At 45.1% G+C, this 23,091-nt stretch overlaps 1 protein-coding gene across 1 annotated transcript; it reads left to right on the forward strand.

The window, feature by feature from the left end:
• The first annotated feature begins 359 nt into the window (after nucleotides 1-359).
• Nucleotides 360-23,054, forward strand: LOC121631770 (sodium channel and clathrin linker 1-like). The gene is made up of 15 exons (XM_041972841.1): nucleotides 360-376; nucleotides 508-582; nucleotides 678-740; nucleotides 9,338-9,421; nucleotides 9,523-9,555; nucleotides 9,623-9,685; nucleotides 10,614-10,667; nucleotides 10,753-10,815; nucleotides 10,947-11,021; nucleotides 11,117-11,179; nucleotides 11,560-11,643; nucleotides 11,715-11,777; nucleotides 11,845-11,907; nucleotides 11,979-12,107; nucleotides 22,668-23,054. Exons 2-15 carry the CDS (start codon nucleotides 525-527, stop codon nucleotides 22,946-22,948), a joined length of 1,176 nt encoding a protein of 391 aa, XP_041828775.1. The 5' UTR covers nucleotides 360-376; nucleotides 508-524; the 3' UTR covers nucleotides 22,949-23,054.
• The last annotated feature ends 37 nt before the right edge of the window (nucleotides 23,055-23,091 follow it).

The raw sequence follows: 23,091 nt of genomic DNA on the forward strand, positions 1-23,091 counted from the left end.
AATATCTCTGGTGTCTTCACCTGATAACTTCTGAGTCCTGCAACCCACAGGTGCAACATTGAAAGTTATATGTGGCCCTTTAGGTCACTCAAGGAACCATGTTTAAGAATCAGTGGAATAAATTAATAGTTAAACAACAAACAAAACAAGTCAACGGTTTTGGTTTGTTTTCAGTGAAACTTTCCTGGATGGAGTCCAGACTGACAGAGGGACTCAACAACACTGAAGGTGCTGTTATATTTACTTGATCAGTTTCATTAAAACCACAATGTCTACAAATGAACAAAGTGGATCATTTCAGTTTTCTATTTAGAGTTGGTGAGCAGGCTGAGGATCAATGAGAAACAGATAGAAGACCTCAAGGCAGAAGACACTGGTAACACATGAAACTTTCAGGATATCAGGAATGTGTTTGGACAAAGAGATTCCTGCACTAGTCTGTTTTATCCGACAGAAGTTTTCTTCCTCATTACCACAGCAGTTGTAATGAAACTGGTCTGATTTCAGAACAAACCTCTGAACTGATGAAGCTGTGGAGAAAAGTGAACATGACCGAGAGCCTCCAGGACAAGCTAAACACAGGTACACCAGTCAGTCTGTTGTTTCTGAAGACTAAAACTGGGAATCTAAAATGATTCCTCGAGGAACTCCTTCATAACTTTTGGTTTTCCCTTCAGAGTTGGTGAGCAGACTGAGAGGTTTTGAGGAACATCTGAAAGGTCAGAAGACAAAAATCTCAGGTAACACATGAGGTTTCCAGACTGGCTGCAAATTCTGTTTGAAATAAGAGAAACTTGGAGAAAGTCTCCAGACCCAAACTGAGAAGGATTAAATAGAGTTCCCTCAGGAACTCCTGACTGAACTCATGCACCTTGCTGTCAAACTCACTTTTGACTTTTGGACGTGTACATACTGTCTTATGAAATAACAGTTTCCTTAATTCTGTCAAGAATATTAGTATATTTGAATATTTTCTGGATCATATGCAATATAAGGACATAAGTGATTGTACATCCAGGCTCTAACACATACTGAATTGGCCTTACCAGAGGGTAATTCTTCTCAAGAGATGTCTTCCTTCATTTACTTGAAAACTAGTCCTCAATTTTGTTGTAGAAAGCTTCACTTTTTGTAGAAGTTTTCCACGACTTTATCTGGAAAATCCAGAACCTGTCTTGTCAACAATGTTATTGATGTTTTCCTCCTGAAACAGGAGAGCCTTGATAGAAAGGTGAGGAAGAACTGGTTGATGCAATTTTTTGCTGAGGAATTTAAATGTTAACTCAGTAAATGTATACATGAGTAAAAGCAGGTTTGTTCAGTAGATGTGGAGGTCAGACTGAGATCCACTGAGACCCAACTGGAGCAGATGCAGACTCACACTGCAGGTACGTACCATCATCAGATCTGCAGTTTACTTTCATTCATTGCTGATAGAAGCAGGAAAGAAAACTGGAATGACCTCTTGTTCAGATCTGGAGGTCAGACTGAGAGTAAGAGAGAAACAGCTCGAAGAAACACCAACTTAACATATGATGGATGGATGGATGGATGGATGGATGGATGGATGGATGGATGGGTGGATGGATGGGTGGGTGGGTGGGTGGGTGGATGGATGGATGGATGGATGGATGGATAATAACTGTAAGGATAATAGTGGTAATACTGGTATAACAAGAAAAGAAAATTTTACATTTTTTCTATTATATGTTACCCTGGTGGATACACAGTGCACACAGGTTAAATACAAACAGGTGAAAGTGATGGTACAGCAAGAATTACTGGGAACAGAGTTGGTTGTCCAGTCTGACAACTGCAGGAAAGAATAACCTCCTTCAGACACCCTGGATGGAGGAGTCTGTGGCATGCATCGGGTGGAAAGCGTTGTCAATCATAGCTGATAGCTTGGCCATCATTCTCCTCTCACCCACTACTTTCACTGCATCTAAGGAGCACCCTAGCACAGAACTGGCTTTCCTCTTCAGTTTGTTCGGTCTTTTCCTCTCTGGAGCTGAGATGCTGCTGCCACAGCAGGCCGCTCTATAGAAAATGGCTGATAACGGCATAAAAAGTTTTTAGTAGGGTTTTTTGCACCCCAAAGGACCGCAACTTTGTCAGTAGGTAAAGTCGACTCTGACCCTTTTTATAGAGTGCCTTGGTGTTATCCGTCCAGTCCAGTTTGTTGTTCAGGTGAACATCCAGGTAAGAGTGCACAATTTCAATGTCTGTTCCATGAATGTTTACTTGAGTGGGGGAAGATGATTCTGCCTGTGGAAATCCACCACCAGCTCTTTGGTTTTTCTCTGTATTGATCTGAAGGCAGTTTCGCTGGCACCAATCCACAAAGTCCTTGTTCAGGTCTCTGTACTCACTGTTGTCCTCATCTATGATGAGCAGCAGAGTCGTCTAAGAACTACTGGAGATGGCAAAATGGACTGTGGTGTGTGAAGTCCAAGGTGTTAAATGTGAAAAGGAATGGGGCTGCAACAGTTGCTGAGGGGCCCCTGTGCTGCAGGTAATCCAGCCTGTGACACAGTTCTCACAAGCCTCACAACTGGACGGTCAGTGAGGTAGTCCAAGATCCATGATGTCAGGTGATGGTCCATTTCAGACTCCTCCAGCTTGTCCACCAGCAGTGCAGGCTGGATGATGTTGAATGCACTAGAGAAATCATAAAACATGATTGTTGTTGGTGTCCTCATGCAGAAGGCTCAGGGTAGATCAGGGTACCCAGGGTACTGGCATTGGGGTAGATGACAGCATCATCAACCTCGATGCCAGATAAGTAGGCAAACTGCAGCGGATCTAATGATGAGCTCACTACAGAGAGGAGGTGCTTTGGAACCAGCCGCTCCAGGGTCTTCATCAAATCAGATGTTAATGCTACAGGCCTGTAGCCATTGAAATCCTTCGGGTGGGGGGGTCTTTGGCACTGATACTACACATGAGGTTTTTCAGAGCAGCACTTTCTCCAGCCTCAGGTTGAACACATGCTGAACAATCACACTCAGCTGGTCTGCACAGCATCTCAGGAGCCTTGAGCTGATGACATCAGGACTCATTGCCTTCCTGATCTTCAACTGGCTCAGCTCCCCTCTCACCTGCCATTTTGTGAAGGAACCGGCCGGAGCTGGATGGCTAAGGACGAGAGGGAGTGGGGTGTATGTGAGGGAGTAGTTGAGGGGCCAAGTTGGAAGGGTTGTAGATGGAGATGTTAGGTGTTCTGGGTGTGAGAGGATTGCTGTAGCTGAAGCAGCCGCTGTGGGAGGCAGACAGGGCTTCAGGGGTGTGAACGATGGGGGTTGTGAAGGAAAAAGCTGGTTGAGGGGGAGGGCGGATGCCTTATAAACCTGTTTAAGAAGTTGTTCCGGTCATTTGCCCACGTCCTGTTCCCCACAAGCTGTGAGTTGGGTAAAATATAACTACTACCTGCACTTCCTGCTTTGCTCTCCTTTTCTGCTTGCATTTTTCTTTTTTTCCTTCTCTTTACCGGCAAGAAATTAAGGAACAAGGACTCTTGGTCACTTATCACTGGATAAGTGACCAAGGAATATATTTTTTGATAAATTTAGTTTATTGCCATCGGAGAACTAGTGGAGTGATGTCTAACCCTGCAGTATCAGTGACCTGCACTGAGTGTGAGCAACTTTGAGGATAATACAGCTGGAGAAGAGGATTGAAACACTGCAAGACATTAGTGTGAATGAAGAATTTATTGACTCTGTAGTAGCTTCTGTACAAGCTACTGAGTTGTCAAATGGATTGAGTCAAATCTTCATACGCGAAGGCATGTCGAATGTGGAGCGTCCCGCTACAGACCTGGCTGATACACTTCCCTGAATGTGTTCAAATGACATTGGAATAGCTGAGGAAAATCCAAAACCGGACCATCAGACTGATCTCTCCTTCTGGAACACTGTTGGTGCCAGACCAAAGTCATCAACCCCAGCCAGAACCTGGTCTGATGTGTTCGTCGCAGAGGTAAATCCAGCAGGAAATTTAAAGCTCCAGCACTCACTCCACCACCTGAAGTCTCACTGCATAATACGATGTGTTCAGTCATATTAAAATAAATGATGATGAATGTAATGCAAGTGTGGCAAGCTCGGGGGAGCCAGAGGTTACATAAACATGAGCTCGGGGTGCTTACAGGCTAAAAGCCTGTAAATCATATAATTGGTTACAGACAACGCCACCCCGGCACTTTCACCGCGGGGAATGATAACATGAACTCCAAAAAAAGCACACAGGTTCGTTTTACTAAGGAGGCATGAGACCAGCGTCCAAATAATTAAACAATCTTTATTGTTCCAAATAAACAAAACAAAGCAGGACTAAAAGAAACTCACGGTCCAACATTAAAAGATGGCGGAAGCTTACCGGGAGGAAGGTGGGCCAAACGAGATGAAGGGAGCCAAACCAAAACCACCCCAGACACACGTGCAAGACAAACACTCTTCACACCGCACTTCGGCTACACAGCACAAGCAGACGTGCTCAGCATGCAAATGAGGGGAGGATCAAACCAGGAAGAGGGACCCACACCGTTAAGGCACCACCAACTCCAAGCTTTCCGGCCACTAAAAGAAAGAATAAAATACAATTATTATAAGAACCGTGGAGTTTGGGCATGCCAAAAAAAAAGACAATAAATAAACATAAAACTGTTACAATATAAAATATCCACACTGGAAGCCACCCGCCAGTATCAAACTTCGTTGCGGGCCTCGTCCCGGGCTTCCAGTGGAGCAGCAAAAATTAAAATAAGCAAAGCAGCATCAGTCAGCCGAGCAGCGGTCTGTCAGCGTGGGGAATAGCTGTGAAGCTCCTGATCCACACGCCACCGCAGAGCGCTGCCTGTTGTCTAGAAGGTGGCTGTGTCGTTAAAATACCGTCAGATAAATCCCCCCGGATGACCAGTGCTCGTCACGCAGAGAAGCCATTCCAGAACGAGAGGCAGCACAACACACAGGTTTCCCTACTGGAGCACAGTCTGTTAGCACTTACTCTGTCAGAAAACCCGATACAGCAGGAGAAGTAAAGTTAACCTACCACCGCAGTCTTAAGGTGAGAGCCAATACTACACGCAGCAGCAATCTCTACATCAGCCGGAAGTCAGGCGACCTGCCAACCAGACGAACCCTACCCAAGACTGGCTCCTCGCCTGCTTAAATACGTAGCCCCCTTCCGCTATTTGGTTAATACTGCAATTCCTCACCTCATACTGCCACACAAAGATATATCAAAATTCAAGAAATAGCCCTAAAACTCAGCCCAGGGCTAACCAGACCAGGAGGAGAGGCCAAAATTCCACAAACAGGAGGATTAGAGAAGCTATCAGTGCCTCCACACAAAAACAAATAGACACAATTCTGATTGGGGACTCCATAACACAGCATGTGAGGATGGCAAAGATGGAACATTTAACACTTTTTGATACATCAGTCAGGGAACTGATAGAGATCTTTAGACCATTCTGTCTTCACATCCAGATGGTATGAAGATTATTGTCCACACAGGGTCTTTTGATATTCTGAGGAGGAAAATTGGCTCTGAGATCCTGAAAAAAGACTTTTCTCTGCTGTTGGAGAGACTGTGTCAATTGGGAGCACACCATGTTTACATTTCAGGACCCATTCCTACAGCAGGTAAAGGAATTGAACTTTTCAGTAGACTTCTTGGCCTGAACACATGGTTATCAAACGCATGTATCACCCATGGGATAAAGTTCATTGATAACTTCAATATCTTTTGGAACTGTAAGGAGCGATTCAGACCTGATGGTGTGCATACAAATCTAACTGGATGCAGATTATTTGGTGCACACTTGCGTCATGCTGTTGGGACGGCAAACCCAAACATGATGTACAGATAAGAGCGAAGGACACACCAGAGAGGTGATCAACTCCCAGCTCTCCCCCCTCACCAGACCCTCTTCTCCACATCACCCAAGGACTTAAAAGGATGTCTCTATCCCGGTCTGGACACCAGCGACCACCATCTACCAAGAAATACAGGGCTCCCCCTCCTCCCCCTCCTCATCCTCCTATTAGATCATCTGTCCTGGCAGAGCAGGGCACGGGAGGAGGTACAGGAGGTTCACAGAGCAGCAGAATTCACAACAAAGATGACATGCCATGATGTGTTCAGGGTCCTTGCTGTAGTTTTGCTACTACTGACAGCTGTTCTGAGATCAAGCCTGGACCCAGTAGGATTCCTGTGTTAGTTAGTAAAATAAGGAATCGAACACGATCAGCTTGTGGGGTGAATCGATCTAATCTGTTAACTATACCTTGTATAACTCAGAATACAACAGAGACCAATGTGAACTTCATAAAGCTGCTGTACTTAATGTTAGATCTCTGTCCAACAAGTCACTGTTACTTAATGACTTCATAATTTCTCACAGTTTAGATTTTCTTTTTCTGACAGAAACATGATTAACAGAAGACACAAGTGCTACAGTTCTTAGTGAAACAGCACCCCCTCATTTTAGTTTTATGAACAAATGTCGAAACGGGAGGAAAGGGGGAGGAGAAGCTGCTTTATTTAAAGATTCATTCCAGTGTAAAGAAATTTCATTTGGTGATTTTACTTCTTTTGAATATCTTAGTTTTATTTTAAGGGGCATTCCTAAAATCCTATTTCTAATCATCTACAGACGTCCAGGACACTGTGTAAATTTTATTGATGAATTTTTTTAATTATTGTCGGTTATCTCTACTGATTTTAACCATTTCATCATAACTGGGGATTTTAACATTCACATAGATAACATGACGGATGGTAATGTCAACGAATTTTGTTCCATACTGGACATGTTTGGTTTGTGGCAGCATGTAGAAGAACCGACCGAGGCCGACCTGGCATTCTGGATCTGGTTATTTCAAAGGGTGTGGATATTTCTTCTGTAGCGGTCACTGACTTGGCCATTTGTGACCATTTTTGTATTTCGTTTGATTTACTGATCACTCAGAATGTCCAACCAACCTGCTCCTCCGTTAGGAAGAGGTACATTAATGACAGAACAAGTGCTAAGTTTGTGGAGGCCATAGCTATGTTACCAACAACCAGTGCAGAGTCAGTTGATGGACTCCTGGATCATTTCAATCTGAAAGTCTTGAATGTAATGGATGCTGCTGCACTGATAAAAATCAAGAGCAACTTGAGCAAACAGAAAACACCATGGAGAAACACCACTGTGGTTACCAGCCTAAAAAGAGAATGCAGAAAAACTGAACGGAAATGGCGGAAAAATAAACTTCAAATTTACTATGAGCTGTACAAACAAAGCCTGCGTAACTATAACAATGAGCTGTGCAAGGCCAGAGAGCTGCATTTATCTGAAACGATTAACAGGAATGTCAACAATTCTCGCACTCTGTTTGCTATGATTGAAAAACTTACTAATCCTCCTATACAGATAAGCCCTGAGCTCCTTTCCACTGAGAAATGCAACCAATTTGCAAACTTTTTTAGCCAAAAAATTAAAATAATCAGGCAAAATAATAATTCCACACAGTCAAACAAGAAAATTAGTCTGTGTCAAACCCGGAAATAATTCTGATGTCATGTCGCAATTTAAAATGGTGAATTTAAAAGTCCTACAAGAAACAGTTTGGCATTTGAAATCAACAACATGCACTCTGGACATGATACCATCCGACTTTTTAAAAACAGTTTTTACCCCAGTAGAAAGTGATCTCCTGCTGATAGTTAACAGCTCACTGGCATCAGGCATTTTTCCCAAGTCACTAAATATAGCTGCTATTAAGCCTCCTAAAGAAAAGGACTCTAGATGCCTCTATAATGAACAACTATAGACCTGTCTCTAACCTCTCTTCTATTTCCAAGATTATTGAAAAAGTTGTATTTCACCAGCTTCGTGACTTTTTAAATGAAAGTGGAAATCTTGATAAATTTCAGTCCGGCTTCCGACCTCATCACAGCACTGAAACAGCTCTGGTCAAAGTGTTAAATGACATTAGGTTGAATACTGATTCTGGTCAAGTATCAGTCCTGGTTCTGTTGGATCTCAGTGCTGCGTTTGATACTGTAGATCACAGAATCCTGTTGCACAGGCTGGAAAACTGGGTTGGACTTTCTGGAGCGGTTCTTAACTGGTTCAAGTCCTATTTAGAAGGCCGGAGTTATTTTGTTATGATCGGCAGCTATGAATCCGAGCGAGTGGCCATGACTTGTGGAGTCCCCCAGGGGTCAGTACTTGGACCTCTTCTGTTCAACTTTTATATGCTCCCTTTGGGTAAAAAACTTACAAAACTATAGCATTAGTTATCAAAGTTATGCAGATGATACACAACTTTATGTGTCTCTGTCACCAGATGACTGCAGTCCAATAGACTTAGTGTGTCAGTGTCTGGAGCAAAAAAAAAAACCTGGATGAGGGAGAATTTTCTACAATTAAATGAAGACAAAACTGAGATTATTCTGTTTGGTAGCAAAGAGAAGAGGGTCAGCATAGACTCGGGCTCTTAAAATCACCAACCAAGTTTGTAACTTGGGAGTGTTGATAGACTCAGATCTGACTTTCAGCAGCCACATCAAAGCTTCACTAAGAAGCTTTTTACCAGCTCAGAAACATCAACAGAATTAAAAGTTTAGTCTCCCAGAAAGACCAGGAGAAACTCATCCATGCATTCATCTCCAGTAGGCTGGATTACTGTAATGGTCTTTTAACAGGACTTCCTAAAAAGAGCATTAAACATCTGCAGCTCATCCAGAACGCTGCTGCTAGAGTTTTAACCAGGACTAAGAGGTCTGAACACATCACACCAGTTTTGAAATCTTTACACTGGCTTCCAGTCAGTCACAGAATAGATTTTAAAACCCTTCTGATCGTTTACAAATCCCAGAATGGTTTAGGCCAAGAATACATCTGTGATATGTTCAGAGAATACAAACCTAGCAGAGCTCTTAGATTCAAAGACTCTGGTCAACTAGTCCAGACCAGAGTCCAGACTAAACATGGAGAAGCAGCATTTAGCTGTTATGCTGCAAACAAATGGAACAAACTGCCAGTGGAGATTAAACTTTCACCAAATGTAGATATTTTTAAATCCAGGTTAAAAACATTTATTTTCTCAAGCGCCTATGCATGAAATCTGCACGGTAACTTTTTAACTTATCTTGCTTTTAATCATTTTAATGTAATTTATTATTTTATTGTCATTATGTGTTGATGCCTTTTACTATTCTAAGTATCTGTAATGTCTTTGTTTTATGTAAAGCACTTTGAATTGTCCTGTACATGAAATGTGCTATACAAATAAACTGCCTTGCCTTGCCTTGCCTTGCCTTGCTATTTACATGTTTTCAGCGTGTGAAGCTGAGCTGGCAGCTGTGGTGGTCAGACTGAACGTGACTGAGGAGCAGCTGGATGAGCTGAGGAGACAAAGTTCAGGTGATTTTTGACACATCCAGAGATTTCTCTGCTGTTTGACTCAAACATGAAGATCTGCATCTTTGTTCCAGTCAGAGCCGCTGAGCTGCTTTCTGTTTCAGACCGATTGACTGCTGCACAGAGAGACACTGAAGGTAACTCAGAGAAAACTCTGTTGGTCTCGTTCATTCATCACCTCATAAATCACTTGTTTCTCATCAGATCTGCAGGTCAGACTGAGAGTCAGCCAGAAACAGCTGGAAGACCTGAAGACAGAAAACTTAGGTAACACATGACGCTACACACTGACTCAGCATGTGCTTTTTAAAGAAATATTTAAATAGGTTAAACTAAAAAATTTAGGTTTGTTGAAACTATGGAGGGTCCCAGAACGTTCCCTGAGGCTCTAGTTCAGAAACATATGAACATGGTGGATCCTACAGGACCCTTCTAGAGAATCAACCCCTCATTGTGGTGGAAGGATTGTCACTTGGGGGAGTGGCATCCAGCTCAGATAGCTCCATTTTGTCTTCTTTAAATAATTTCACTGTGTTTAGGTCATACATGTTTGTCTTTACTTTGACATGCTGGGACTGGCATCTGCAGTCTTCCCCAGAAGCATCTTCTGACTGTGGTGACATCAAAGAAGACAACAGGACGGTTCACATGAGCAAAAATAAAACCCCAAAAAACAAAACAAAAACCATTAAAATCAGCTATATTGGATCAGAGCAGCGGAAACAGTCCCATCATGGACGGGGACTACACCAAAGACAGTTGGGGGTTTGACAGCATTCTTTAAAAAAATACAGAGAACTTAATACTTCATATTGTGCAATTTTTTTTTGCCTTTTATGTGCCTTGGGAAACGTGCATCTTCATTTTTTGTTTGAAATCCTTCTCCATAACTATGGCTACAGGCTGGAAGCTGAATGTCTTATTCTGCTTATTGGAGTTTGTTATACAGCTGACTGACACATTACCACCACCAAGTGGTGGGGAGATGTATTACAACTGAACATCTTGTGGATAACAGTAATATCTCTGGTGTCTTCAACTGATAACTTCTGAGTCCTGCAACCCACAGGTGCAACATTGAAAGTTATATGTGGCCCTCTAGGTGCCACTCAAGGAACCATGGTTAAGAATCAGTGGAATAAATTAATAGTTAAACAACAAACAAAACAACTTAACGGTTTTGGTTTGTTTTCAGTGAAACTTTCCTGGATGGAGTCCAGACTGACAGAGGGACTCAACAACACTGAAGGTGCTGTTATATTTACTTGATCAGTTTCATTAAAACCACAATGTCAACAAATGAACAAAGTGGATCATTTCAATTTTCTATTTAGAGTTGGTGAGCAGGCTGAGGATCAATGAGAAACAGATGGAAGACCTCAAGGCAGAAGACACTGGTAACACATGAAACTTTCAGGATATCAGGAATGTGTTTGGACAAACAGATTCCTGCACTTGTCTGTTTTATCCGACAGAAGTTTTCCTCCTCATTACCACAGCAGTTGTAATGAAACTGGTCTGATTTCAGAACAAACCTCTGAACTGATGAAGCTGTGGAGAAAAGTGAACTTGACCGAGAGCCTCCAGGACAAACTAAACACAGGTACACCAGTCAGTCTGTTGTTTCTGAAGACTAAAACTGGGAATCTAAAATGATTCCTTGAGGAACTCCTTCATAACTTTTGGTTTTCCCTTCAGAGTTGGTGAGCAGACTGAGAGGTTTTGAGGAACATCTGAAAGGTCAGAAGACAAAAATCTCAGGTAACACATGAGGTTTCCAGACTGGCTGCAAATTCTGTTTGAAATAAGAGAAACTTGGAGAAAGTCTCCAGACCCAAACTGAGAAGGATTAAATAGAGTTCCCTCAGGAACTCCTGACTGAACTCATGCACCTTGCTGTCAAACTCACTTTTGACTTTTGGACGTGTACATACTGTCTTATGAAATAACAGTTTCCTTAATTCTGTCAGAGCTTCAGGGATGGGAACGATGGGGGTTGTGAAGGAAAAAGCTGGTTGAGGGGGAGGGCAGATGCCTTATAAACCTGTTGAAGAAGTTGTTCCGGTTTGTCCACGTCCTGTTCCCCACAAGCTGTGAGTTGGGTAAAACATGACTGCTACCTGCTGTTTACATGTTTTCAGCGTGTGAAGCTGAGCTGGCAGCTGTGGTGGTCAGACTGAACGTGACTGAGGAGCAGCTGGATGAGCTGAGGAGACAAAGTTCAGGTGATTTTTGACACATCCAGAGATTTCTCTGCTGTTTGACTCAAACGTGAAGATCTGCATCTTTGTTCCAGTCAGAGCCGCTGAGCTGCTTTCTGTTTCAGACCGATTGACTGCTGCACAGAGAGACACTGAAGGTAACTCAGAGAAAACTCTGTTGGTCTCGTTCATTCATCACCTCATAAATCATTTGTTTCCCATCAGATCTGCAGGTCAGACTGCGAGTCAGTGAGGATGCAGTCAAGGAGCTCCAGACGGAGAACCGAGGTATGCTACGACTCACAGATCAAGTTTCATGTGGTCTCTGAGGAGGTAAAGACTCAGCCTGATGTTTGTAGGTAAGCTGAAGGTGGGCTTTTCCGCTGGTCTGACTGATTCAGGACGGGTCGGACCCTTTAATGAAGAAACAACTCTGATCTTCTCAAAAACCATTACTAACGTCGGCCACGGCTACAACCACTCTGCAGGTATCTGAACTTGTCCAGTTTTCACTAGGTCTGGGTCTGGGTTCAGGTCCAGACTCAGGCCCAGGTCTGGTTCAGGCCCAGATTCGGGTTCAAGACCCCATCATTATGATGAGGAGCACATAACTTGTGGTCCTTCTGTTCACTGTGGGTCCACACAACCAGAACCACAACCAGAACCACAGTCAGAACCACAGTCAGAACCACAACCAGAACCACAGTCAGAAACAAAACCAACATGGCCACTTCCGCAATATCTTAAGCTTACGCCTCAAAAAGATCCTATGAAAACTCACCTGGAGCGACTTCTCCACCGAGAGGCGACACAGCAGATTTTCTGCTTTCTATCGACTCGTGTTTATCTAGTCTGGATGCATGTTTGTCCCTCGTAGAAGAAGACAAGGACTTCCAGGCACTGCGTGAGTCTTTGGAATTTAACTAGCAACAGGTACAGAAGCTAGCTACGGAGAATGCCACCTTCAAGGAGTCCATAAAATCTCTTGCAGAGGGAATGACCTGACTCCGAGAAGACAACAAGAACATCAGAGAAACCGTTATAGACCTGCAGGCATGAGAAAAAATCTTGTTTTCTCAAGTATCCCTGAGCAGGCTAAAGAAGACCTCGAAGCTACCGGAAAACGTCTTTTAAACACAGCTTAAACTTCCAGATGACACCGTTAAAACGATCACATTTCACCGGGTCCACTGGATGGCATCTAGGAAACCTGCCAGCAGCAGACCCCGACCCATCATGGCAAAACTGGAGCACTTTAAACAGAAAGAGCAGGCGAAGCGCTGCGGCAGAGAGCTGAAGAGAATAGACTTTAGCGATAACAACCAGTTCCCCCGGGAGATCCTGGAGTGACAGAACATTCTGTTTCTGATCCAAAGGCGCTTTTAGGCGGGCGATTCATGTGCGGTCATCTCAGTGGACCGATTATTTGTGAATGGGACGCTCTACAGGGATCAATCTGGCTCTTCTAAACTCAGGTGATTGGTTAGATTTATTTTGATTTTGACGCTGTTGGTGATAAATATTCATTTTGTTTGCTTATTTACTCGTTAAATGGGAATACTAACATCACTGCCTGTCTCAAACATGGAGGTTACAGGATGATGATTATGTTTTTACTGGGTTTAAATGTTTTTCTTTTATACACTTATTCTCTGTGTTTGTTTTCCTTACTTTCTTTTTTTCCCCTAATTGTTGCACTTCTAGTTTCTTTTATGTCACCTGCAATGACTTGCAATGACCTCATTAGCCTGATCCTAAGGCTAATTGTAACAATAACAATAAGAAGTTCAGAGTGATTTGAAAGTAGCAGCAAAGTTGTATGTATAAGTTGTGGTACTATGTACAAGTTGTATGTATATGTTATGTATAATGGTGCAAAGGCAGTCAGTAATAGCAGCAGAGGTGTCCAAAGTGGCATACTGCAAGACAGTCACTAGGTGGGTTGGAGGGTTTCATAGTGTTTTTTTCTTGGGGGGGAGGAGGTTAGCTGGTGGAAGGGGCTGAGGGTGGAGAGGGGAGAGAGTTTCGCTTCCTAACCGCTTGGTGGATGAAGCTGTTGGTGAGTCTGGTGGTACAGGAACAGAGGCTTCTATACCTCCTACCAGAGGGCAGGAGGCTGGAACAGGTTGTGTGCAGGGTGGTTTGCATTGCTTTAACAATTGTGATCACTTTGTGGGTGAGGCGGGTGGTGTATATGTTCTTCGGGAAGGGAAGTGGTGCATCAATGATCCTTCCAGCTGTGTTCACTATGCGCTACAGGGCTCTGCTGTTGTAGTCAGTGCAGCTCCCGCCCCACACAGTGATGCAGCTGGAAAGGATGTTCTCAGTGGTTCCTCTGTAGAATGTGGTCATGATGGGTGGTGGGGCTCTTGCCCGTTTGAGTTTGTGCAAGAAGTAGAGGCGCTGCTGGGCTTTCTTCGCCATTGATGCAATGTTGGTAGTCCAGGAGAGGTCTTCACTGATGTGCACCCCCAGGAATTTGGTGCTGTTCACTCTCTCCACAGCAGCACCATTGATGGTCAGTGGTGGGTGTTGGGTGTTGTTTTTCTGGAAGTTGACAACAATCTCCTTGGTCTTGGTGATGTTCAGCAGGAGGTCTCTGCACCACGTAGTCAGAAGATCAACCTCTTTTCTGTAGTGACAAGACTCACCAGAGTTGTGTCATCCGCAAACCTTACCTATTAGGTAATTTGTGCTGTAGGTTGTTTTGCAGTCATGTCAGCAGGGTGAAGAGCAGGGGGCTGAGCACACAGCGTTGGGGAGCCCCTGTGCTCAGTGTGATGCATCTTGAGGTGTAGTTGCCAACATATACTTCTTGTAATCTCTGACTGAGGAAGTCCAGCAGCCAGTTGCAGAGGGAGGTGCTGAGGCCCAGTTTGTCCAGTTTGCAGATGAGTTGTTGTAGTATTATGGTGCTGAATGCTGACCTGAACTCTATGAATAGCATTCTCACATATGAGTCTTTCATGTCCAGGTGGGTAAGGGCTGGGTGGAGGGCAGAGTCTGGTCATAGAGTCTGGTTGTGCGTAGGGGGTAGGGTTTTCTGTGTACACCCTGAACATACACAGGTCCAAATTATGAGCAAAGAATGTGGCACATATGCTCAACTTGACCTGGTCTGCCAGTGATATATCGTGATATATATCATATATCGTTTCATCGCTTCATCGCTTCCGCCAAACCCCTTTGTGGTGGGTTTGGCTAAGGTGCAGCAGCATTGCTGACTGACAGATTACTCTCACAACAGGCAGAAATATCGTGCATTTTTAATGTTGGACAATCAGCCCTTGAACATTATCGTCTTGTCAACGAAATCTCACAAACGTCTCATATGTTTTCGTCATCAGAGAGCCATTTTTAGCTCGTCACCGTCTCATTATCGTCATGAAAAAAAGGTTCGTCAATTAAATAAATTCGTCATTGTTGACGAAAACAACACTGGCGTGCAAAGAAGCTGTTCAGGTTGTTGAGCAGAGAGGTGTTGCTCTAGCAGTGGGCTTGTAGTCTGTGATGGCCTGGATGCCCTGCCATAGTGACGTCAGCACACTCCCACCAATTTCCCACAGAATAGCATAAACAAATCAACATAGCAGCTAGCAAAGAAGAGCTTGTTCCCAAAAAAGGCACTATTTGTGGAGTGGGAGAAATTGTGCAGTCTATGACATGCTCAAAACAGCAACAGCCTACGAAACCCCACCAAGAGACAATCGACGGTAGGGGAAACATTTTCACACTGTGTCCCTGTGATAAGAGGGGGCTCATGGAAAGCGATCACGGATGGAGTCATGTTGCATATTGCCAAAGACATGATGCCTATTAATATGGTGGAAAAGCGCAGCTTTATTAATCTGCTAAAAATGTTAGACCCAGGTATGTGCTACCTAGCCGGAAATATTTTGCAGAAGTTGCCTTGCCTCACCTGTACAACTGCACATATGAAAGGATCACAAGAGAGCTGGATGGTGTGTGTTTTATTCTATTTATTTTTTTTTTTTTTCACCTTTCTTGTCCAGCATCGTTGCAAACAGAATGAATGTCTGGCTGCCGTCTGGTGCCGGGCAATTTTACTCTATCAAGCAGGGATTTATACTACATGTATAAAGTCCCTCTTGATGATATGAAAAACTTTATTAAATCAAACTCTTAATGCTGGACTCGACCGGAGGGGACAGAGAGAGAGAGAGAGAAAAGAAGGGAGAGAGAAGAGGGAGGGGAGGGAGAGGGACAGAAAGGGTGTGGGGAGTGCAGGTGGGGACTTCAGACATCATACAAAAGACCATGTAATCCATACTACTTACAACATATATAGCTAAGATCATCCTAGCCAGTAGGTCATTACACAACTAGTTGATAATAGTAACAATAATAATAATCACAATAATAATAATAATAATAATAATAATAGTAATAATAATAATAATAAGAGTAATAATAATAATAATAATAACAGAAATAATAATAAAATTTTAAGAATAATTATAAGAATAGAGAAAAAAGGTATATTGAAGAAAAAAAAAAAAATATGATAATAGATATAAGTGAACCTGCTGTATTCAAGAACACGCTCAGAGAAACCTGTGTGGATGTGCTGGAGGACTCGGCCACACGGCGACGCAGAGACTGTGTCAACATACCGAATATACTGAGTGGAGACGTTCAGGAAGGAGTGACCATGCAGAGTGATCATGCAGATGCCACCTCACCTGAACAGAGGCCAGAGTCAGGCCAGCGGTCCCGAGACCCAGGCCACCAGCCCCCCCGTAGGTAACAGACCCCGACCGGTCCACAGAGACGACCACTCGCCCGCCCAGGAAGACAGCAGCAGGAGACCCCAGCAGGAGCCCCCCCGAGGACACAGGGCACCGGCCCCGGCAGGCCGAGGCCAGCAGTCCCCGACCCCCCCCGAGCACCGGCCGCCCGGGACAGACGGGGCAGAGGGCCCGGGCCCAGGAGTGCAGGGACACCCCCCACCCCCACAGGCCGAGGGCCAGCACGCCACCCGGGGGGACCCGGCCCGCCCAGACGGCCACCGCCAGAGGCCAGCCCCACACCCCAGTGCCCAGCCGCACACCCCGAGAACTAATCCTGCCCCCCCCCAGACCAACACACACACAAACAAACACACACACACACACTCTCCTTCCACTCCTCCATTCATCCTCCCACGCATACACCATCCATCCCTCACATACTCTTTCCTCACACACACCATCCTTCCACCATCCATCCTCCCACACATACACCATCCTTCCACCATACATTTTCCCACACATACCCCATCTTCCCACACATACATCATCCTTCCACCATTCGTCCTCCCACACATACACCATCCTCCCTCTCATACACCATCCATCCACCTTCACATACCCCATCCTCCCACACACACACACACACTATCCTTCCACTACCCATCCTCCCACACATACACCATTCTCCCACACATACACCATCCTCCCTCTTCTACACCATACATCCACCTTCACATACCCCATTCTCCCACACACACACACACTATCCTTCCACTACCCATCCTCCCACACATACACCATTCTCCTACACATACACCATCCTCCCTCTCATACACCATCCAACCTCCCACACACACACCATCCTTCCACCATCCATCCTCCCACACATACCCCATCCTCCCACACATACATCATCCTTCCACCATTCATCCTCCCACACATACCCCATCCTCCCACACACACACACACACTATCCTTCCACTACCCATCCTCACACCATTCTCCTACCCATACACCATCCTCCCTCACATACACCTTCCTCCCACACAAACACCATCCTTTCACCATCATCCTCCCGCCACCTTATGTCCCGGGGGGACAGCCTCAGCCAGGAGGCAAGGAGACATGAGCCAGGCCCCCACCCCCCCACCCCGCCCCAGCCCCCCACTCCCCACCCACAAAACAGCACCTTCCTCCCAGGGCCAGCAGCCAGAATCCCCCGGGACAGCCCGCCCACGCCCCGGGCCAATGCGACAGGCCACCCGGCCCACCCCGCCCCCGGGCCATCCATGGAGACAGGGGCGCTTAAAGACCCCATCCCCCTTCCCTCCCCCACTAGTGAAGGAATATATTATGTGCTGTTTGCAATTAAAAAAAAAGGAGTTAAAATTGGGGGGCAGTAACTGCATTGAGGAGGGGGTGGGGCCACCTGAGCAGTCCCACCCACCTGACCTCGCATGTTCCGCCCCCCAAAACGTGTTTGTATGTTGCAAATGTTATTTGTGCTCAGTGACTAAGTGGAATTAAAAGCTGGGAGGCATGCTGCCGCTTGGCGAAGCAATGGGGCCACTATGATGACACCCCTGCCCCGCCCAGCGCAACAAGCACACCTCCCACAGCCCTACCTGTGTATGTAGTGAAGAGTGGGGGAGGGGAGGGGTCAGGAGATGTAGGTCCAGAGGGGAGTAAACCTCCCCCCTGGAAGACGACCCGCCAGCGGCTTAGGGCGCCCCCGTCCTCCGCCGGCCCCGAAGGGCGTCACAGGCCCGGAGCAGCCACCTAACCCAGGCACGCCACGAACCCCCCCAGGGGCCAGCCACCAGCCCAAGGGGCCACTTTCCTCTTTCTGAGTGGGAGGGGGGCGAGGCGAAGGAAGGGAACCCCAGGCCCACGCCCCCGACACCCGGCCAGGGTGCCACCCAGAGGACACATCCTAACCCACACAAACACACACACCCTTTTTTTTTTTTTTTTTTTTTTTTTTTTTTTCCCTCCAGCCACTCACACACCCTCTCACACACCTCTGTACACAAACACCTCAAAACGTGCACATACCTCCACACACACACCTCAGGCACATACCTATAAACACACACACCGGTGCCTCCATACACACACATGGAAACTTTCATACACACACGCCCACATACACACACACTCTCATACCCCTCCATACACATACACCACTACACACACACTCACATACATACCTGCATATACACACAAACACCTCCATACATACTCACGCCTCCACCCACACCTTCACTCCTCCACACACACATCGACCTCCACATTCACACACTCACATATACACACCTTCACACACACACACATACATCCCACATAGACCTCCACACATACACCCGCACACCCCTCACACACACACACATAGACGCACACACCCAGACCTTCATACACACCTACACACACGTACAGCACACACATCCCTCTACACCCACCCACACACAAGCATACCTACAGACACACACACACACACACACCTATATACACACACACCCCCACCTAGGTTCTGGGGCTGCGACCAAGCACCAGGGCACGGACCAACCAGCCCCCGGCACGGCACATCCGGACAGGCCCAGCCCCCCCCAGCAGCGGCAGACCCCCCACCCCCAGGAGCGGGGGGAGACCCGACGCCCCAGAGCCCGGGGCCCCCACCCGGCCCACCCCGGGCCCGACCGGCCACCCGGCCAGGGGCCGACGGACACCAACCCAGGCACCCCGGCAGCCACCCCCCACCGCCACGAGGCAGCCCCACCCCGGGGCCCACCCAATGCCGCCCGCCCAGATCGGAACCCCCAGCCGACCCAACAGTGGAGCAGCCGAGATCCCCACCCAGGAGACAACCGGAGACCCGAAGCCACCAGGGACCCCCCACCCACATCCACCGTCATCCCAGCGAAGCCGCAATCCTCCACCTACATTAAGTGATGTAGCCAGTCACAGGGGACCAGAGGGAATGAAAGTCATCTGATTGGTTCCTGGAGGAGGCAGACATTGTCTCAATGCTGATGTGATCTAACAGGAGATTTCTAAACTGCTGGATAGACAAATTATTCTTATCTTTCCAGTTCACAAGAATAGTTTTCTTTGCGATGCATAAGACTGCGAGGACCAAGTTTATGGAGTGTATTCCTATGTTGGTGTCACCCAGGTCGCCCAGTAGGCAAAGTGTGGGGTTTGCAGAAAAACTGGTTTTAAACCATTTTGAGAGATCTTCACACACCTTAATCCAGAACCTTTGGACAGGTGTGCAGGACCACAGGATGGATGTAGCTATCAGAAGTGTTCTCAGAGCAGTGTGGGCAGATATCTGATGGTGAAAGGCCCATCCTGAACATCCTGTGTCCTGTATAATGAGTTCTATGGAGAATTTTGAATTGTATTAGTTGTATATTTGAATTCTGAGTAATTTTAAACGTGTTTAAACATATTTGTGACCATCTTTTCTGATCAAAGTTATTAGATAAATCATCTTCCCATTTTGAAGTTGGGAGAGATATCCTGTCTTCTAGCTTTGCAAGTAATCTATATATTTTTGATAATAATTTTGGAGTATTAAGATTCAAGAATTCTGCTATTCTGACAGGAAGCTGCAAGTCTAACTGTACAGGGGTATACTTCTTATATATAATTGATTTTAGTTGGTGGTACTCTAAGAATTTATTACTGATGATTCCATACTGTGAGATTATTGTGCTGAAAGATACCAAGTTTCCATTTTCTATTATCTGTCCTAACTGTTGTATTCCTTTAGTCTTCCATTGAGTGAAGTTTATCATCTTTTTGTTCTGCAGGATGTCAGGGTTGTTCCAGATGGGTGTAAGTCTACATGGAAAGAGGGAAGATCTGGTTATCTTACAGAATTCCCACCAAGCCATTAAGGAAAAACGGATGTTATGGCTTTTAAAGCACTTATATGGTTTAATGGTTGAGCTGATGAACGGCAGGTCAGAGATGACTAAGTCCTCACACAAAGCCTGCTCCACATCTAGCCACGGCTCATCCAGACAACTGGGTTTGAGCCACTTGGAGATGTACTGCAGCCTGTTAGCTATAAAGTAGTGATTAAAGTTTGGTAGGTCCAGTCCTCCTCTATCTTTAGTCTGCTGTAAAGTTTTAAGACTGATACGTGACGGCTTGTTTTTCCAAAGAAACTTGTATATGAAAGAGTCCAGAGATTTAAACCAACTGGTGGAGGGTTTAGTGGGTATCATTGAAAATAAGTAATTAACTTTAGGTAGGATCATCATCTTAATGGTGGCAACTCTCCCCATTAGTGAGATGGGTAAGCGCCTCCACCGTAAGAGATCATCTTCTATTGTTTTTAGTAGCTGAACATAGTTTAATTTTGTTAAATCTGATAATCTGGGGGAAATATTTATACCTAAATATCTAATGTTTCCTGTCTGTATTTTGATATTAGGGATGTTTTGTAGGTCACAGTTGATGGACATGGCTGTAGTCTTAGCCCAGTTAATAGAATAATCAGATATTGATGAGAACTTATTAATAACCGTGATTGTCTGAGAGAGTGATGTTTGTGAGTTCTGAAGGAAGAGTAATACATCATCTGCATAAAGACTTATTTTATGTTCTATATTTTTGCCCTGGATTCCTTTCATTTCTATATTTTGTCTAATAGCAGCTGCTAACGGCTCTATGAAAATGGCAAAAAGTGAGGGGGAGAGTGGGCAGCCCTGTCTGGTGCCTCTCTGTAAGCGGAAGCTTGGAGAAGTTTGATCGTTGGTTTTCACACATGCATTTGGGTTATTATATAATATTTTAATCCTCTCTATGAAAGAAGGCCCAAACCCAAATTTGTCTAGTGTTGCAAATAGAAACTTCCAGTGTGTGTTTTATTCTGCCAACAGACCTGTGGTCCATCTGTGGGATTTTTCAGAGAATGACCTAGCTGACCTCTTAGATCCAAAGACCGGTCAACTAGTCCAGACCAAAGTCCAAACTAAACAAGGAGAAGCAGCATTTAGCTGTTATGAACTAAGCAAGTGGAACAAACCAAAGCCAGTTGAGATGAAACGTTTTTTTTTTTTTTTATAGACATTTTTAAATCCAGGTTAAAACATTTCTCATGCGTGTATGCATGAAATCTGCACAGTAACTTTTAACTTATCTTGCTTTCATTTCATTTCATTTAAAGCTTTGTTTTCTCTCAAAACTGCCACTGTACCTTCTGCTGCCTTTTCTGCCTTTCTGTCCTTGACACATATGCACAGTAGTGGCAACCTGGGTCAGCCGTGACAGCACCGGAAAAGTTATGCCCAAACAACAGTATCATGGTGAGCTGGTAATTGAGCTCGAGAGTTTGGGAGTATTCTCTAAAAACTGAGAAGCGTGTGCAATGCAAAACCTGCAAGGTAGAACATGTCTTCCATGGCAGTATGATGGCAATACACGAGCATCTTAAAAGCAAGCACGTTGTGGCTGATTCAGTTTCTGATTAAACAGGACGGTCGTCTCAGTAAGCTAATTGGCTAGTTAGCTGCTAACATTATAACGTCAACAGTAAGCTTTAAAGTTAACAGTAGTGAAGAAGATTTCATTACCCTTAGCCCACGTGTCATGTACGAACAGGGAATGTGATAACGCTAATGTTTTGTTTTACAACGCTACATTAGTGTTAAAAAATGTGTTCCTCTTCAATGGACGACTTTGTTACCTAGCCAACAACATGCACACCTTGGCAAGCAAATGTCCGGACTGAAGCAGTCTTGAACATGTGGGACGGACATCTTTGATGCCACAGACAAATCTGCACCGTAACTTTTAACTTATTTTGCTTTCATTCATTCATTTTCTGTACAGCTTAGACCATTTAACAGGCAGGGTACACCCTGGACAGGTCGCCAGTCCATCGCAGGGCCAACACAGAGACAACCATTCAGGCTCACTTCTAGGTTGAATTTACAGTGACCAATGCATGTCTTTGGACAGCTGAGGCTCGAACCAGCGACCTTCTTGCTGTGAGGCTGCTGTGCCTAACCCATCTTGCTCAGAACAATTTTGAATTTAATGTGTGATATTATTATTTTTGCTATCTGTTGCTGCTGTTTACTACCTTTTATTTCTTTCTTTCCACCCCACTGTAATGCTTTTAATATTTTATGTGAAACACTTTGAACTGTCTCGTACATGAAATGTGCTTTACAAAAAAGTTGCCCTGTGTTCATTGTTATATTTGTCATTTTTGTGAAGCCCAGACTTCATCTGTTCGGGTTCTGAAAACAAACAATAAAAACAATGGTGTGGTTCCCTCAGGTGTGTTCACAGCTCCTGTCCGAGGACTTTACTTCTTCAGCTTTACGGCTGCAGATTTCCTGAAGGGTTACATGGGTCTGTACCTGTACAGGAACAGCCAGCCAATCGTCTTCAGCCTGGACTTAAACAACCATGGCGGATACGCCACCACATCCAGCACAGTGACCCTGCAGCTGGAGCAAGGAGACCAGGTCTCCCTACGTCTTCCAGCAAGCTACCGGCTCTATGACGACTCTCGGAACTTCAGCGTCTTCTCCGGATTCCTGCTGTTCCCACTGTGACCGGACCGTCCCAGGAGTACACGAGACAGATCAAACCCTTAGACTGACAAAAACGGTTCAAAACTATGATAATGTAAAGAACAGTCATGTTTACATCAATAAACAACCTTCCACTATTGTTGTGCTCTGATCGTTCTATTTCA

This window comes from Melanotaenia boesemani, chromosome 20 (assembly GCF_017639745.1).
Source record: "Melanotaenia boesemani isolate fMelBoe1 chromosome 20, fMelBoe1.pri, whole genome shotgun sequence".
Lineage (NCBI taxonomy): Eukaryota > Metazoa > Chordata > Actinopteri > Atheriniformes > Melanotaeniidae > Melanotaenia > Melanotaenia boesemani.

Coding starts and splice junctions, on each gene's coding strand:
- LOC121631770 (XM_041972841.1), top strand. CDS start 525: ATGAAGCTGTGGAGAAAAGTGAACATGACCGAGAGCCTCCAGGACAAG. Junction 11,180..11,559: donor TCAGAAGACAAAAATCTCAG/GTAACACATGAG, acceptor ACATGTTTTCAG/CGTGTGAAGCTGAGCTGGCA. Junction 11,644..11,714: donor GCTGAGGAGACAAAGTTCAG/GTGATTTTTGAC, acceptor TCTTTGTTCCAG/TCAGAGCCGCTGAGCTGCTT.